Source organism: Monocercomonoides exilis (assembly GCF_001643675.1).
Source record: "Monocercomonoides exilis strain PA203 chromosome Unknown scaffold23-1346700, whole genome shotgun sequence".
NCBI classification, from domain to species: domain Eukaryota; phylum Preaxostyla; order Oxymonadida; family Polymastigidae; genus Monocercomonoides; species Monocercomonoides exilis.
Window position 1 is genome coordinate 1,072,095 of NW_027150568.1, and position 17,477 is coordinate 1,089,571.

Below are 17,477 nucleotides of genomic sequence, written 5' to 3' on the forward strand. Positions count from 1 at the left end.
CAATAAAATGGTAAATTAATATTGTTTGCAAATAATTATGGATATGATCATCAATTTACTCATCAAAAATTTTTATTATGTATCATTTAACTAAATACGATCTCAATTCCATCAAATATAACTTGATATAAATGCATTCGCTTTTTAATTTTGAATATTATAATTTATTAGAAGATTTAATTGAGAAAACAAAAGAAAACCAAAATATCAAATTTTTTTACAAGTTACAAAAATTATCATTTGAAATACTAACTTAAAAACTAATTGTTATCGCACAATAAAAAATATAAAAAGTCTCTAGATCATATCACGCACTTTTTAAGATTATGAGCAGCATTTTAAAAGAAATGAAACAATTCTTTTTATTAATTCTAACAATGTTTTTAACCTTTCAATGCTCAAACAACAGGTTGCAGTGTCTGCAGCATCATCCATTGAGCCTTATCTCTCTTTTTGATGTACTCCAACTCTCTTTCTCTCCTCTCCAGCATCTTCATTTCCTCTTCTATTCCTTCATTTTGTTCAGCTATTAGCTTTTCTTTCCTTTCTTCTTCAGCCAATTCACTCATTTCTTCATTCAACCTTTCTTTCATTCTTTTGCATTCCTTCATTGAATTCTCTATTTCCTTTTGTTTTTCTTTTTTTCTTCTGCCAAGTTCTTCTATCTTCTTCTTCAATTCCTTTGTTTCATCATCTCCTTCCATCACACCAGATAATACAGACTCTAATTCAAATAGCATAAATTCTGCTTTGTTCAGCAAAGTTGCATTGAAATTCGATCTTTTTTGGGAATTTTTTTCATTTTTTTGTGATTTTTTGTCATTTTTTCGATTTTTTTCTATTTTTTGTGGTTTTTTCTTTCTTTTTTGATGAATTTTGGATTGTTTTTGTGGAAATGAGGTTGTTTGATTGGATTGCTGTGGAAATGAAGGGGTTGATGAAAGTGAAGAAGAAGTGGAAGAAGAGGAAGAAGAAGGAGAAAGAGAAGAAAAGGAAGAAGAGGAGGAAGAGAAAGAAAACAAAGAAGAAGCATTATTTCCATTGGAATTTTTTGTCAAAGAAGGAATTTTTGAGTTCAAAGAAGAGAAAAATGTGTTTTGAGGAAAAGAAAGAGCAGCAGGACTCAACGGACAATGAAAAGAAGGAGAAGAAGAGGAGGAGGAAGAGGAAGATGAAGTGATGAGAGGAAGAGGGGTGGGGGAAAGAGAAGAAGAAGGAGAAGGAGAGGATGAAGAAAAATAAGGATAAGGAGAAATGTTATTTTGAGGTGTTTGCATTGAAGAAGAAGATGAAGAAGGAGAAGGAGAACGAAAAGTGTTTGTGAAGAGAAGAAAAGGAGGAGGAGGAGGAGGAGGAGGAGGAGGAGGAGTTATCAAAGAAGAACGAGATGGAATTGAATTATGTGATTGTTGTGTTTGTTGCATTTGAAGTGATTCAGATGGAGTTGAAGAAGAAGAGGAGGAGGAAGATGAAGAGGAAAGATAAAAAGACGGATAAGAAGAAGGTGCAGGAGAAAGAGATGAAGAAGATGATGATGAATAAGAGGAAGAAGAAGAAGGAGAAGGAGAAGGAGAAGAATATTCTATTGTTGTTGTCGTTGTTGATTGATTAGCTTGAGAAGGAATCAAAGGCAGAAGTGGAAGAGGAGTTGAAATGATGTTGTGTGAAGAGTCAGTTGAGGATGAAATGTTTGAATGGTTATCAGAAGAATTGTTGAATTGAATTGAAGAAGAGGAGGAGGAAGAAGAGGAAGAAGAGGAGGAAGAGGAGGAAGAGGAGGAGGAAGGAGAAGAAGAGGAAGGAGAGGAATAAGAAGAGGAGGAAGAGAAGGAAGTGAATGAAGAAGAAGAAGAAGAAGAAGGATTATGTTCTGTTGAAGAAGCAGCTGATGAAGTGAATGAAGAATTTGTGAATGGAGAAGGCTGAGGAGGAAGAGGTTGATTCAAAGAAGAAGAAGGAGAAGAGGGAGAAGGAAGAGGAGAAGAAGAAGAAGAAATAGAAGAAGGAGGAAGAGGAAAACGAGAAAGGAGAAGATGAGGAGTTGATGTTGCATTCATTGCTTCATCTGCAAATGAAGGTGATGAAGAAGAAGGAGAAGGAGAAGGAGAAGGAGAAGAAAGAGAAGAAAGAGAAGATGATGATGATGATGAATTTTGAGGTATTTGTTTTGTCATTGATGATGAAGATGAAGAAGAAGAAGCAAATGGATAAGAAAGAGAAGAGGGAGAAAGTGAAGAAGAATAAGAAGGAGAAGCAACAACAGAATGCGTTACATGATTCGCTTTGGATGCATTTTTCACTTGTTGTTTTGTGAATGGCACACGAATTTGCACTCTTTTTGAGACAAAACTGTTTTTTGGCTGGTTTTTCAATGAAGAAAATGATGAAATCATATTCTTGTTTGTGTTTATTCTTGTTTTATTCATCTTTTTTGTTGTTTTGAAATTCTTTTTCTCTTCTTTTTTTATTTCTTCTTCTTCTCTTTTTCTTCCTCCTTCTCTTTCTCCTCCTCCTCCTTTTAATTCTTCTTCTTTTTCTTCTTCTTTTTCTTCTTCTTTTTCTTCTTTTTTCGATGTTATTTCATTTGGAGCCCATTCTGTTAGTGAATGAGAAGCAAGATATGAAAGTGTTAAAAAATTTGCGGATGTGTCAAAATTTTTGTGTTGTGGAGATGAAATGGAAGATGAAATGGAAGAAGAAGAGGAGGAGGAAGATGATGTGGATAATTTAGAGTTAGAATTTAAAGAAGAAGAGGAAGAAGAGGAGGAGGAGGAGTTAAAAGAAGAAGGGTAAGAAAAAGAAGAAGAAGCAATAGAAGCATTTGGAGTGGCATTTGCATTCATCTGTAAAGAAGAAGAGGCAGAAGACAATCTGTTTATGTGTTTGGACTTGTTCAATGAAGAATCAGTTTTGTGCTTCAAATGAGAAGGAGATGAATTAAGAGAGGAAAATCTGGAGAAATGAAATGAGGAAGAGGAAGAGGAAGAAGAAGAGGAAGAGGAAGAGGAAGAGGAAGAGGAAGAGGAAGAGGAAGAGGAAGAGGAAGAGGAAGAGGAAGAGGAAGAGGAAGAGGAAGAGGAAGAGGAAGAGGAAGAGGAAGAGGAAGAGGAAGAGGAAGAGGAAGAGGAAGAGGAAGGTTTTGAGGAAGAAGAGGAAGCTATTGATGGAGTTACTGATGAAGAGGAAGAGGAAGAAGAAGAAGAAGATGATGATGAAATTATCTTCTTTTTCTTTTTCATTAAAGAAGAAGAAGCAGAAGAAGTAGAAGAAGAAGAAGAAGAAATTGAATGAATTGAAGAAGAAGGTTTTTTCTTGTTTGTCAAGCGATGTTTTCGAGATGTTTGAATTGAAGAGCCAAAATCGTCTTCTTCTGAAGGATGCTCAATTTGAGGCAGAGAAGGAACAAAATTGTGGATGGGTGATGGATTTATTGGAGATAAGGTGGAAGTGGAAGAGATGGGAAAGGAAGAAGGAGAGGAGAAAGAAGAGGAGGAAGAGGATGAAGAGGATGAAGAGGATGAAGAGGATGAAGAGGATGAAGAGGATGAAGAGGATGAAGAGGATGAAGAGGATGAAGAGGATGAAGAGGATGAAGAGGATGAAGAGGATGAAGAGGAGGAAGATAATGATGATGAAGAAGGGGGAAAAGAAGAAGATGAAGGTGTTGTTGACGATGATGTGGATGATGTGGGTGATGTGGAAGATGAAGTGAAAGGAGATGAAATGTTAATAGAAGATGATATTTCTGTCTTTTTTGCTTCAATTGTGTTTTTATCATTCTCATTTGAGTGGGTCATTTTCACTGTCTCTTCTTCTTCTTCTTTTCTTTCAGTTTTTCCTTCTTCTTCTTCTCTTCTTCCTCCTCTTCCTCCTCTTCCTCCTCCTCCTTCTTCTTCTTTCTCCTCTTTCCTAACTCCCTCTTTCTTTCCCCTTTCATCTCCATCTTCTTCAACAAGCAGAGAAGAATCAAAAGGCGGAGGAGATTTCATTCTGTGTGAAGACGAATGCAGTTGATGTTGATGTGGCAGCTCTTCAATAAGAGACGAAAGGGCAATGTTCGTTCTCTCTAAGTGGTTTCTTTCTTTGGAGTGAAGAAGAAGAAGGGGAGAGGAGGAGGAAGAGGAAGAGGAAGATGGAGAAGATGATGATGAAATTGAAATAGAAGAATGAAGAGGAGAGTAAGAAGAAGAAGAAGAAGAAGAAGAAGAAGAAGAAGAAGAAGAAGAAGAAGAAGAAGAAGAAGAAGAAGAATGAGAATCCAATGAATATTGTTGCGTTTCTTTTTCATTCTTCATCACTTTCTGTTCCATTTCAACCCCATTCTTCAAACTTTTAATTTTCTCTGCATTCCTTTTTTCCTTCTCATTCACATTTCCTTCTTCCTTATCTCCTTCCTCCACCAAAAGAGAAGGCATAGATGACTTCTCTTCCTCTGCCTCGGCTTGCAACAGAAGCGAAGGTGAATTGCTAGTTTCACTCAGCTTGCTCAAACTGCTTGAAAACAGGCCAGAATAAATAGAAGCTTTGCTTTGTGACAGAATGTGAGAGGCATTCTTTGATTCAGTTGATTTCATTAAGTTAACTGACTCAATTGAACCAATTGAATCACACATATCACACAAATCGCTCAAATCACTTAAATCGCTCAAATCGTCTGATTTGCTTGAATTTCCACGCAGCTGCTGAGAAGAAGCAGAAAACAATGCTTTCTCTGCTGCTTCCTCGCTCTGTTTGAAGCAATTGCCGGTCTCAGCTGATTCCTTTGCTCTTTGCTGCTTGTTCACAAGATCCAGACTACATTCATTGTCTGCACTGTATGTACTATCTTTCTCCACAATGTCTGCTATCCTTCTGTGAAACCCCTTTTGTCTGCTTTTAGCTTCTTCTTCTTCTTCTTCTTCTTTGAATTCTTCTTCTTCTTGCTCCTTGTTCTTCATTTCCCCCTCAGCTGGTTTGTTTGCTAAGTTGCATCTGCCTTCGTCTCTGTGGTCGGGAGGGGCAGGCAAACAACTCTCGCTTATTTTTTCTGTTCTGTATTGGAAAGAAGGCGAGGATGACGCGTAGAGAGACGACGGGATGGGCGAAGAAGCAGAGGGAGGAATGTCGCTGATGGCGTCGTTTTGTTGCTGCAGCGTTGTTGATGGAGTTGCGAGAAAAGAGCAAAGGGAATTATTTGTATAATTAATTGGTTTGTCTTCATTTTTTTGAATGTTTTCTGAATACAAGTGAATATTTGTAGAAATGTGTTCTTGTGGACTTGATTCCACTACAGTTGTTGAATGATCGGACATTGGCAATTGAGAAGATAGGATTGTATCATCTTTTTTGTCAAGTGCAAAATCTGAAATGCTTTCTTTTCTGATTCCGCAGTTTAACTCCAATGGATCTATTAATGATGCAAACGAGTCATTCAAAAATGATTGTCTGTCGATGTGTTCGTTGTCTGATGTAGATGAATGAGAAATATGTGATATTGAATCTGTTTCTCTTTCGTAAGGTGTTGAACAGTGCACAGATTGTTGTTCAGGAGAAGCCTGTAAGGATTCGATAGACATTCTCACAAAATCATCATTTTCTGTTGTTACTGGTGACAACAGCGAAGACCTACAACTGGATGAAGCCGAGGCTGATAAAAGATTGTTAAATGATGAACCTGTAAGAAGACTAGAAGAAAAAAGAGGGAACCGTGAAGTATGTTCCGTTGCATTATTTCTTAAATCATATGAATGCACCTTTGTTGAATATGAGTTTTCCATTGAGCAAATATTCGCCGATATTGTATTAAGTTGTGTGTCTTGTGATTGGTCATCCATACTTTTATTTATTGAAAGGTCAATGTTTTGATTCGTGTTGCAGCTTATAGAGATCTTTGATATATCTGTATTGTCTGTAAAATTGGCAAAGATTTTTCGTTTATTTTTCTTTTCTCTCCAGCGTTCAGATTTTGGATAACGCTCTGCTGAATTTCTAGTAAGAGCATTTGAAGTCGATATGAAATCTATTAGTTGTTCGGAGTTATCGTTTTCATTGGAATTCATAAGAAAAACAATGAAAAAATTACAATTTTCAATCTAAATTATTATGAAAAATATAATTATGGGCTTGTTTATTGATGATTTTTTTATGTGTCGTTTTAATAAGAATTCCATCAAATAAATTGAATTGGAGTTTGATGATTACAATAAATTAAAAAGAAAAAAGAAAAAAGAAAATTGAAAAAAGAGAAAAATTGAAATGAAGTGTGTGTGATTATTTTCGAAATCATAACTTTTATCATTGTGTTTATTTTTCAAATATTGTTTGCCTTTCAGATGAGATATTGCAGTCAATTCGTTTATTTATCACAACTGAGTTTAAAACTGACGTTTTTTCTCAATTAAAGATGACAATTTCGTTAATTATCCTTTTCATTTTTTTCGTATTCTTTTGTTGATGTTCAAATGTTATTTTCGAACCGAAATATTTGATTTTGAAAAATATGTTTTCAAGAATAATTACCCATGTTGATAATTTTTATTTTTCAGCTAAAGATGAATCCACTCCTTCATCATCATAGGTTGAAATATTTCAGTTGAAATCCATCCAGATGTGGATCCCAAATAATTCACGTTGTGTAAAGAAAGAAATTAATATTCCGAAGGTTTTTTTTCGTGGATGCATTCAAAAGAATGGTGGATGCGACCCATCTGCACATGTGCAAATACAAATTGTTGCATTTTCATTTTTCGGCAAATGAGATAATGCATGAGATGACTGATTATTTAAACATATATTTGGTTTTGAAGATGCATGACCAACTCGGAAGGAAGATTCGTAGAAATTGTAGATATCTGTTGAATTAATTTCATTGGCTGTGATTATGGCCGACATCTTTTCTTACCACGCACGTATTGTTTCTGGGGATTGTGCACAAAACTTAGCCACTTCCATTTGTCTTGATATAGAAACTTTCAAAATGGAGCCTCTTTTAATAAGGTCATATGAATATTTTGAATTGACTTTCTTTCTTTTCTTCTTCGTTCCTTATATCAGAATCGATCACTTCTTGTATCTTAATAATCAAGATAATTAAAAAATAAAATAAAAAAGTCTGTAAACCATCGATTGTATATCCTTTAGTCGAATAATTTTTTGTTCAGATAATATTGCGATTGTTTGATTCTCCACCTTTTCAAGTTGATTTTTGGTTTGTATCGTTGGTCGTCCAGCTTTTCAGACTTCACGCTTTGCTTTGATAGCAGCTATCCCTCTTGCTCATGCTCTTTTGGAAAATGCACATGACCATACAGCAGCCTTCTACGATATAGGAAATTTCTTTTTTATTTGTGACACTTTTAGCGAAAACGATGAAAATGAACGGTATTCATGAGAAGATAACAGTCGATGAAGAGAATTCGAAGATAATATTTCTGATGATTCCATCATTTTGTTTTTGATAAAAAAATTGAATTGATCGCATTGCAAACTCTGAAATTAATAGAAAGCTAATATTTTTTATATATTTTTGTATAAAACCATCTTCCACACAAGTTTCTTGTTATCTATAAATATCAATGCAATTTTATTTCCTTGTTTTTTATTTTTCTTCAAATGAACACTTAACATAAAGCAAAATTCTGTATCAAAAAATGTTGAAATAGTATCTCAAATTTCTCCGTTACTAAACATTCTTTTTATTAAAATTTCATTTTCCAGTTGAACAAACGTATATTTTCTTTTTGAAAAAGGTTTTGAAAATATCGAACTACCCGCTTTCCAATAAATCACAGCTTAATCCACAAAAAATATTTGTTTTTATGAAATAATTTAATTAAAAACAATTTGAGTCGATGCGTATTTGAAAAGAGGTGTTTTTGATCTTTTTTTAGAAAAGGTGCAATTACAAACATTGAAAAATGGAATTTTATTTAGTTTGAAAAAAAATCTTTTTGATCATTTCAAGAAGATTGGAAGAAAAGACAGAAGATGAAATGGAAGAAATGAAAAGAAATTCAACAAAAACAGAATTTCTTGAAAAATGGAGGAATAAGGACATGAGGACATTATCACAAGTCCTTGTGAAGTGATTCCATTTTTTTAACAGGAGATATCAAAAAAGTTGGTTTTTATACGTGATGGACTGTTTTATTAATGTTTGAGAAAAGGAGATTCATTTTAATTTATTGCTAAGAAATTTTTTTTATAACTTACCATTTTGCAGTATTTAACAAAATAGAAAATAAACAAACTTGGCCTCTGCGACAGACCGACATTTTTTGAACGATTCGACATGTCGACCGACAATACAATGAACTTTTTTTAATCATTTTTTGGAAAAAAATAATGAAAAATAAATGCAAATTTTCAAATAATAAATATTTTCAAACCATTAGCAATTTATTCTGATGTTATAAACTGAATAACAAATTAAACAAAAAAAGTTGAATGTTCTATTTATGTGGAATCGACAGGTCAATGTCGAGATCGGTCGAGTGACAAAGATCAGTCGAGTTGTCGCCAAGTCGAATTTCTCAGAATCATTGAAAGATGATGATCTGGAAGCAGTCACTTCCACATTTCCAATTGATCTGAAAATCTCTCTGAAAACAATAATAAATGTATGATTTTTATTACAAACTCATTTTTGATTTAAATATTTCTTTTTTCTATTTTCGTGCGAAATAGCTTTCAGTTTTTTCGAAGAAATGTGAGGAGTTAAAAAATGCAAATTGTTCCTTTGTTAATCTTATTTTGTCAAAAGTCACATTAAATAGAAATTGTATGCATAATTTGTATTTTTTTTCCATTTATTTATCAATTGCTCAAAGATTATCTTTATCCCAATAAAAGCGGAAAAGAAATATCAAAGATCAATTTTATTGAAAGTGAAGGAAACATTTGGATTGAATAATTACCTGTTTTGAGATATGGATCATTGAAAAAAGATGGTCATTATTATTATTTATGCGTTAACAGCAAATCAGGAATTGACTGTGGCTTTTCTGCAAGAAAAGGATCCCAGAAAATTTCTGATCATGAATGTTCTTTGATGAACAAACTTTAATGTTGTCATTTGTTGAGCTGCGATCATCTCATCAATTTTCAGAGTTCACAACAAATTCAATCTTATCAACTCAACAAGATCAATTTGGGGGATTAATGGAGAAGTTTATGAGACTAATAAGTTACTGTAACATCGCGTTTTTGTCTTCATATTCAGTTGAGTTCAATTCTTTCATTCGAAATTTAATTCAAAAATCGCAACAAAATCCAACTCTTTCACCAAATATGATTTTTCCTCATTTAACATGTAGGAAACTGTAACATTCATGAAACAGGAAGGAATAAGGAAAAAGAAAGAAAGAAATGAAAAGGTTGCAAATACGATGGCCGGAGTGATGATTGATGGAGGTGTTATTTCAAAGAAAAAATATACAGTGGTTACTGTTGTCCCTTTTAACTTCAATGAAAAATCAATGTTCTGGTGCTTGAAAAAATCTTGTACAACTTCAAAAGATTATTATGAACTCGCAGTTGAAATATCGGAGGAGATCAGAGCAGTTTCATCTGAAGTCCGTTGTTTTTGTACTGATGGATTACTTCCTCAAAGGTTAGCAATGGAAAAGTTATCAAATATTTAAACAACAAAAAAGGAGACAACACAAAGTGTTTTCGTACCCCCATTTTTTATTTACTGTTGCAATCACATCGTCAATTTGGTTTTTTCTCACTTTCTTGATAGTGATCCATTATTTCAACAAATCAAAGAAAACATTGTTGTCTTTTCAAGATAAGCAAGAGCAATTGCTGTTAAAAATCCGACAATTCCAATATGTCCAGCGTTCGTTCAAACAAGATGGCTTTGCATTTCAAATATTTGCAATTTTATATTTAAAAACAAAGACAACGACTTTTTTGCCGACATTCTGAAAGACATCCCGTTAATTGAAGTGTTAAAGTTTGAACTGCTTTAACTACCTCTTCAAACATTACTACTTCAATTTGAAAACGAGTTAACAAAACTTGGAAATGTCTTTCCTCTTCTTCTCAAAGCATTTGCTCAGTACTATTGGATACTGGACCTAAATTGTTTTTCAGAAGAAAAATGGCAAAGAGGCCTGTGCTATATTATTATTAATCTATTCAATTACACTTAATCAGGTCAAAGAGGAAATACATTCGCCTTGGTTTTTTCTCTCACACCAATTGGAACAAAGCAATATCAACAAAGTTTATTCAATTATTCGTATTCATCAGAATTTTTTGAATTGAATAAAATATCAAAGAATGAAAATTCAGATTTTTCATCACACCAAATATCATTTAACCACAAACAATCAAATATAAGTGATAAATCATCATCTGTATCATCTGCAGATTCTGTTTTTCAATCAGTTTCAATATGTTCTTCTTCATCTGCTTCTCCAATCTGTGAACATGGATCGTCAATTCAAAAAGGTTATTTATCGAATTCAATCAACAAACTGTTTCGAACGACTTGTGATTGTTCTCCGAAAGAATCCAAAACGAGAGAAGAAAATATTTATTATTCCGATAAACAATCAAAATTTTTTGATCTCTTAGAACCTCCAGTCTTTTCTTCGTTGACTGTTGAAGGATTTTATGATGCACTTTATCAGTATGAGAAAATAAAAATTAATGATAAGCACACGTTCACCACGGTTTCATCTTTGCTTCAAGGGAAAATTTTGGAACAGGAGGAGTTGTATTCGAGAAAAGACTCCTTATTGCCCCATTTTCAAATTCTTCAATGCATTGAATATTTGCAAAAAAGGAGTGAATATAAAGAATTTGATATGATAAATCAAGACAACGACGAATACGACGAAGATAAAGATTCAAATAATTTGTTCGAAGAAACATTTGTATTGAAGGAAGCTGAGGAATTTGAAGAAGATGATGTGTTTAAAACTTCTGTATTTATCGGAAAAAAAAGAAGATATATTGATCAGTCAGTGACCACGCGCTCTGCAAGTGAAAAAAATGACAATCACTTATCGAATGAAACAAATATGGAAGAAGATATGGATAGAAAAAATGATCAAATGTTAATCGTTAGTGAAGAAGAAGATGTTATCGATCTTGGATCAAATGCAAAAATATCTCACTCAAACATCAGCGATCGTGAACAAAGAATAAAAATTCTTCAGGATATCCAAAAAGTTATTTTAAACGATTGGTTTTTGGGTTTGAGAAGCGGATTTGAAGATCATGTTGCGCAAGTGCTTTCAAATAAAAGTCGTGAACTTCAAACGCAAATCGAGGCCTTATTCACAACATTTTTATTGGATAGAAGGCAAGCAATAACACAAGACGATCCATTTGTATATTACACCGAGATTGGAAAATCAAGTCTCATTACTCATATTAATTCAAACATTTGTTTTGCCTTAGTTGCTTCGCCCTGCAGCGAGGCATCATGCGAGAGAGCATTCTCCAGAATTAGAAAAATTGTTGGTGACAAACGCCATTCTTTGTCACTTGAAACACTGAACAATCCGTTGTTGTTGTGAATCAGCATTTTCTTTGATAACAACCTTATTATCAACAGGTTTGCAATTGCATATTTTTTTGTTATTTATTATTTTCTATATCGAGATTTAGTTTTATTTTCCATTATAAACAGGAAATACAACAAAGCAATTTTTAAATGATAAATAATTTTAAATAACAAGCACTTGAAACATTTCAAAATCTTTAAAAGCTTTCCATATGAACCCATTTCAGACTATTTTGTCTTTTCAATAACCGTTTTACTTCTTTTAAGTTTATGTATTTTGAATAAAGCAGTTCACATCAAATGAAGATATGTTTCCTTTTTTTTGCTCTTTTTAATCGTTTCGAATGTAATTGACTTTAAGAATTGTTTGTTGATAACAAAATTAATCTTTAAGGCTTTTTGATGTGGTTTAATAATTGAATGTCCAAGCATACGAACAGAAATGTTTTTGTGAACTCAAATTTCAAAGTATTATTCAGTATTTTATGATACACAACTGAATATATTAAATTGAATGTGTTTTGTTCGTAATCTTGATGCAAGATAGAATATTTTATTGCTAAACAAACTTGAATAAAAAATTTAGCAATTGTTCTCGTTGGCAATGCATTCTTGAACAAACTCATTTGGCATATGGTACTTATACGCCACCTTGCCAAATTAAAAATAAACTTTAGATCATATGTTTAAAGCACATTTGAAAAGATTATTCAATTGTTAATTAGTGGAAAAATCAGATTTTATAGAAAAAAATTTTGATCAACCCATAAAAAAATTCAAAATAATTATGAACCAAATTATTAATAATAATATTGATGAGTATATATATAATTCCAATACATTATCGAATGACAAATATTTAATCATTTGATGGAGGAAAAACATAATTTATTGAAGATTTTTAGCGATAATGGAGAAACCATGTAATGGCTTCACGACATTGTGATTAACACTGTCAGAAGATGCCCAATAGCAACATGTCGTTCATTAATGATTTTGATTAGAAGAAGCGAAGGAAAATGGTTCTTCAGATGCCGCAAATGCAGAAAAGAAGTCTCTTATAGAACAGGAACTTCGTTTTCAAAATCAAGGCTTTCAATTTCAAATCTTATACTGATCCTTTACTTCTTTTACCATCATCTCAGTATTAAACAAACATCATCTCTAACATCATGCGAAAGACACTGTGTTTCTTATTATTATTGCATTTGTCTGAGAACATGTGCCCAGATGATTGGTGGAATTCAAACTCCCATAGGAGGTCCTGGCCGCATTGTAGAAATTGGCGAAGCTGTTTGGAAAAGTCGAAAATACAAGAGAGGTTTTGATTCTTTATCTATTGAGACTTAATTATCAATTGAACTTTTTTATTAGGACGTGCAAAGATACAAATATGGATTTTCGGTGCTCAGGAACGTGGAGGAAATGCATTTGTTTACCCTGTGGCAAACCGATCTGCTTCAGTATTAATTCCGTTAATAAAAAAATATATTCGTCCCGGAACAGAAATTCACTCTGATCAATAGAAAGCATATTCTTCTTTGAGTGAGAATGGATTCACACACAAAACTGTCAATCATTCGGAGCTATTTGTTGGTTTTTTTTCCTTTTTTATTGTCTTTTTTCATGAAATGTTATTTTGCACTTATTCAGATCCAATCACAGGCGCTTGCACAAATCATATCGAAGCGTTGTGGGCTGCACTTCGAAAATTCCTTCCTTCACATGGAAAAACAAAAATAGAATGCAAGTATTTATCTATTCATTTTTGTTTTTCAGAAATCGAAAAGTTGATTTTTCCATTTTTGAGTCGAATGTGATAGAATACACTGATAAAGAATACAAAGCTTTTGAGGATGAAGCTTTTGGTCCAGAAGAAGAGGAAGAAGAGGCTGGAGCTGAAATGCTACACGAAGAAGAATCTTCAGAATCCGATTACGAACTTGAAACAGATACATCATAAGATGGAGCAGAGGATGGAGCTGATGCATCAGAATGAGAGGCTGATAAATAAATACAGATTTTTCCACATATCATACTTCTTAAAATTAAAAAACGATTTGATAACTTTAATCATTTCTTTGTATTATAAAGATTTGTGAGGTAGCTTATAAGTACCATTTGCCACTCGTTTAAGTTTTTTGTTGCAAAATGAATTAGTTCATTTTCTATTTATTCATTGCAAATGTTGATTCATTCTGTTGATCGATATACTTTTTTTTTTCAAAGAACAAGCAATTCATATTCTGAAAGTTGTTGGTTTTATTCGTTTTTTTTATCACTCAAAAAGCAGGTTAATGCTACAAAACAAATTCCTCATTCATCATCTAAAATTTTAAAAACATAACAGAACAAAAACCGTAAAGTTCAAAGGCACTTTCAAAGAAGACATTTTTCTTTTGTTATTCACACGATAAAACCATCATCATCGCCGTCCTTCTTATTCAAAAAAATATCTCATTGCTTAAAACAATTCAATAGTAATTTATTTTTCTTAAAAATTTGAGTCTTCAAAAATAATTGCTTTTTAATTCTCGAATTAGATTTAAAAAAAGGTTTTATTTTGATATTATAGATCTGTGAGTAATAAGGCTGCTTTAGCTGGAATGAACGCAGATGGCGAAGTGATTACTGTTGTAAATGAACATTCATACATTTGGATTGCGATGAGAATAATGAAGGAACAATGACTTCGCCTGTTGAAGAGTCGAATTTGTAGGAGCTCCGGAGGAAAGAGTGAGGCTGATACTGCAAATGCGCTCTGTTGTCCGACATCGTATGAACTGAAAAGTGCTAAGCTTTTCCAGCTAAAGGCGTTTAACAAAAATGAACAGGAGTGAAAAAATTATGTGGCAGCATACGTATAACTGAAATAAAATTCACTCAATGTGGAAATGGGGCTTGCTTTACATGCGAATCTGATTTAAAAAGTGATAAACATTTTTTATATAATATAGCACAAGGATGAAAAAGCAATGCGAAAGATATAGTGGAAACAACCAAACAAACAAAAGATATAGAATATTGAGCACAAAAAGTCAGAAAAAAAATTGAAGAAGAAGAAGACCACTTTAACAAAGACGAAAAAGAAATAAGTTTATGCTGCTTTAGCAGCAGCAGTAGCAGCAGCAGCAGAATAAGAATAAGAAGAAGAAGAAGAAGAAGAAGAAGAAGAAGAAGAAAAAGAAGAAGAAGAAGAAGAAGAAGAAGGAGAAGGAGAAAAAGAAGAAGTAGAAGAAGAAAAGAGGACGATGAAGTTGAAAAACTTTTTTTGTTTGAGCTTCATTTCGATTTCTTTCGAGAAAGTTTTCATTTGCTTGGCTTGCTAAATGCTTCACTATCGTTGTCATCATCTTCTTCATCGTTTTCATCATCATCGCTATCTCTCTTCTCCATCTTCCTCGTCTCCTTCCTCTCTGCATTCTCTCTCCCTCCGAACTCGCCTCAAAAGGGCTGAATTCCTTCCACCCGACGCACGCTTTCTTCTTCACCTTGTCTGGAATCATCACTTTTGGCGCCTCGTATTCAAATCTCCCTTCTTTCGAAGAGCAAAAAGAGCCGTCTGAAACAGGCGGGCGCGGAAGAGGGATCGGAATGAGCAGCTCAAATTCAACCAGAAAACACAAAGTTAAAAACGGGTGCGGATAGCAAAAGCGAACAAAAGATGTTTTTTTGGCTTTAGAAGGAGGGAAGTTATTGACAACGTTCATCTTTTTGCCATCTTTGCGTGGCATCGAAGAAGCTTTGCCTTTCACAAGAGGAATCGAAAGAGGCTTTTCAGACAGCATTTTGTGAGTGTTGTGCACAAAGAAATGGAGGGTGCAAGAGAGGATGGTGACAGACCAATCATCTGAGGAGAAAAATAAAATATATAAAAAACAAAAAAATAAGAAGTTAATGTGAATGAATTATTGAACATAATCACTTCAAAAGCACAAACCGTTGTCTATCCCATTCTCTGCCAGTCTGATGTAATTCGCTTTTGTTCTCATCTGCTCAACGAGCGATGCATCCATCTTCACGCAAATATTCTCCAATTTCAGTGTCAGCTGTACAACTTCAATTAGATTCACCAGGCGATTTCCGAAGAAGAGCGGGTGCTGTGTCACAACTGCATGAAGAGTTTGATGACCAGAAGGGAAAAGAGAAAGAGAGAGGGCGGAGAAACTGAAATCTTGGTTCCTCTCTTTCGTCTGTTCCTTCTCTGTGGTGCTGAGCTGCTCGCAGAAGTCGCTCCGCTCCCAAAAACTCTGATCCAGCCAGGATGAGCCAAAAAATAAAACATATTTTTATTTTGACAGATCTTCATTCTCAATCTCTTCTCTTAGTGTAGCTTCCCTGTCTTCTTCTCCTTCATAGTCATCATCATTTTCTTCTTCATTTCTGTCTTCTTCTTCATCATCTTCATCGTCATTTTCATCATCTTCGTAGCTTCCCTCATCAGAACTTCTTTTCCTCTTCGATTTCTTTCGCTTCAAATGTGAATTTGTTCTTTTCATCAGCCTCCTCTTCTTCTTCTTCATTTGAGTTGCTTTCTAATTTGCTTTTCCATTTGCTGTTTTCTGCTATTGAATCTTTTCCTTTGTGAAAGTTTCGAATATCTTCTGCTTCTTCTTCTCCTTCTTTCATTCAGAAAACAATACAAAAATTATAAACAAACAAAAAATAAAAAAATTAAAAAAAAAAGAAAAAATACACATTTTCTTTATTGTTTTGAAGAAAATGATGAAGGTGAAAAAGAATTCTTTACAAAAACGATCGAAAAGCATACGAAAGTAAATTATCTTCTGATTTTGCTGATGAAATGCTTGAGATGCAACGAAAGGAAAATATGAGGAAGAGGAGGAGGAGGAAGAAGAAGAAGAAGAATAGAAAAATACTTATGAATGAGTTATTTTTCTTCGAGCATTTAAAACAACAACGTTAAAATTATCACTTTTAATCAAATCCACATCAGCAGCAAAGATATCTTAAAAAACTTCCATTCCAAATCATTAAATATAATACAAAACAACAATCACTTTGATTCCTTTCATATATCTTCTCCAATTTTTCATTAATTTCTCATTTGTTTTCAAAACACAAAATAAATTATTATTATGGTAATAAAAAAATGCAATGAAGTTTAGGAAACTTTGATATATACAGTCTAAACCGGATATAATCACGTCGAATACAATCACATTCGTTTATAGTCACATTTTTCCATGCATCGACATTTTTTGCTTATTTTTCATTCTATTCCCATCACATATAATCACAGGGCTGAAAATATATAATCACATTTTTTATTATTATGTGTGATTTTTTCATTGAAAAATCGATTTTTTGATCAAAATCTCAATTTTTCGCTTTTATAAAAATGTGCTCAAATAAGTCAAAATAATATGTATTAATGAAAAAAATTGATCAAGCAAGTGAAAAAAATGTATTTGTGTAGAATTTCCAAAAATAAAAAAATCGACCCAACATTAATTATTTAATAAAATAAATTTTTATTTTTTTCTGTGTAAAGCATCATCGTGTATAATCACAATCGGATATAGTCACAAAAAGTTGTGCAAAAACCGATGTGATTATATCCGGTTTAGACTGTACATGAATTGCAAAATTAAGGAAAAAACAATCTTTTCAATTTTTTCGACAAATGAATAATTTCTCGACCGACAAATTGAGCACAAAAAATGTGTATCGCAGAGGCGTAAAACAAACGTTTGAAGTTCTTTTGAAAATCTTGCTTTTTTCATCTTTAAAAATGAGACAACAAGTCAAATATTAAAAATAAATTGAAAATAAAAAAAGAAAATTTGAACAAACAATCATTTCGGAAAATGGGTATGATACGACCAGTGAAAAATTCATATCATAACGATTTCTTTTTCATATTCCTACCAGATAAATCATAGTTTAATGAAGATATGGGTAATTCTTTTTGAAAAGTCGCAAATGTTTATTTTTCAAATAAATCAAAAATTTC

At 33.0% G+C, this 17,477-nt stretch overlaps 4 protein-coding genes across 4 annotated transcripts; 1 reads left to right on the top strand and 3 right to left on the bottom strand.

Moving 5' to 3' along the window:
• Positions 1–153: 153 nt before the first annotated feature.
• MONOS_3668 (uncharacterized protein) lies at positions 154–5,813 on the bottom strand (the record flags this gene model as incomplete). The annotated part of the gene is made up of 1 exon (XM_067873682.1): positions 154–5,813. One exon carries the CDS (start codon positions 5,811–5,813, stop codon positions 399–401), a length of 5,415 nt encoding a protein of 1,804 aa, XP_067727277.1. The 3' UTR covers positions 154–398.
• A 6,917-nt stretch (positions 5,814–12,730) lies between these two features.
• MONOS_3667 (uncharacterized protein) lies at positions 12,731–13,463 on the top strand (the record flags this gene model as incomplete). Its single annotated transcript, XM_067873681.1, has 3 exons — positions 12,731–12,793; positions 12,875–12,963; positions 13,280–13,463. 3 exons carry the CDS (start codon positions 12,731–12,733, stop codon positions 13,461–13,463), a joined length of 336 nt encoding a protein of 111 aa, XP_067727278.1.
• Positions 13,464–14,597: 1,134 nt separating this feature from the next.
• Positions 14,598–15,516, bottom strand: MONOS_3666 (uncharacterized protein; the record flags this gene model as incomplete). The annotated part of the gene is made up of 3 exons (XM_067873680.1): positions 14,598–14,765; positions 14,992–15,350; positions 15,441–15,516. The coding sequence occupies 3 exons, from the start codon at positions 15,514–15,516 to the stop codon at positions 14,598–14,600; spliced, it is 603 nt and encodes a 200-aa protein (XP_067727279.1).
• A 273-nt stretch (positions 15,517–15,789) lies between these two features.
• MONOS_3665 (uncharacterized protein) lies at positions 15,790–16,023 on the bottom strand (the record flags this gene model as incomplete). The annotated part of the gene is made up of 1 exon (XM_067873679.1): positions 15,790–16,023. The coding sequence occupies one exon, from the start codon at positions 16,021–16,023 to the stop codon at positions 15,790–15,792; it is 234 nt and encodes a 77-aa protein (XP_067727280.1).
• Positions 16,024–17,477: the final 1,454 nt, after the last annotated feature.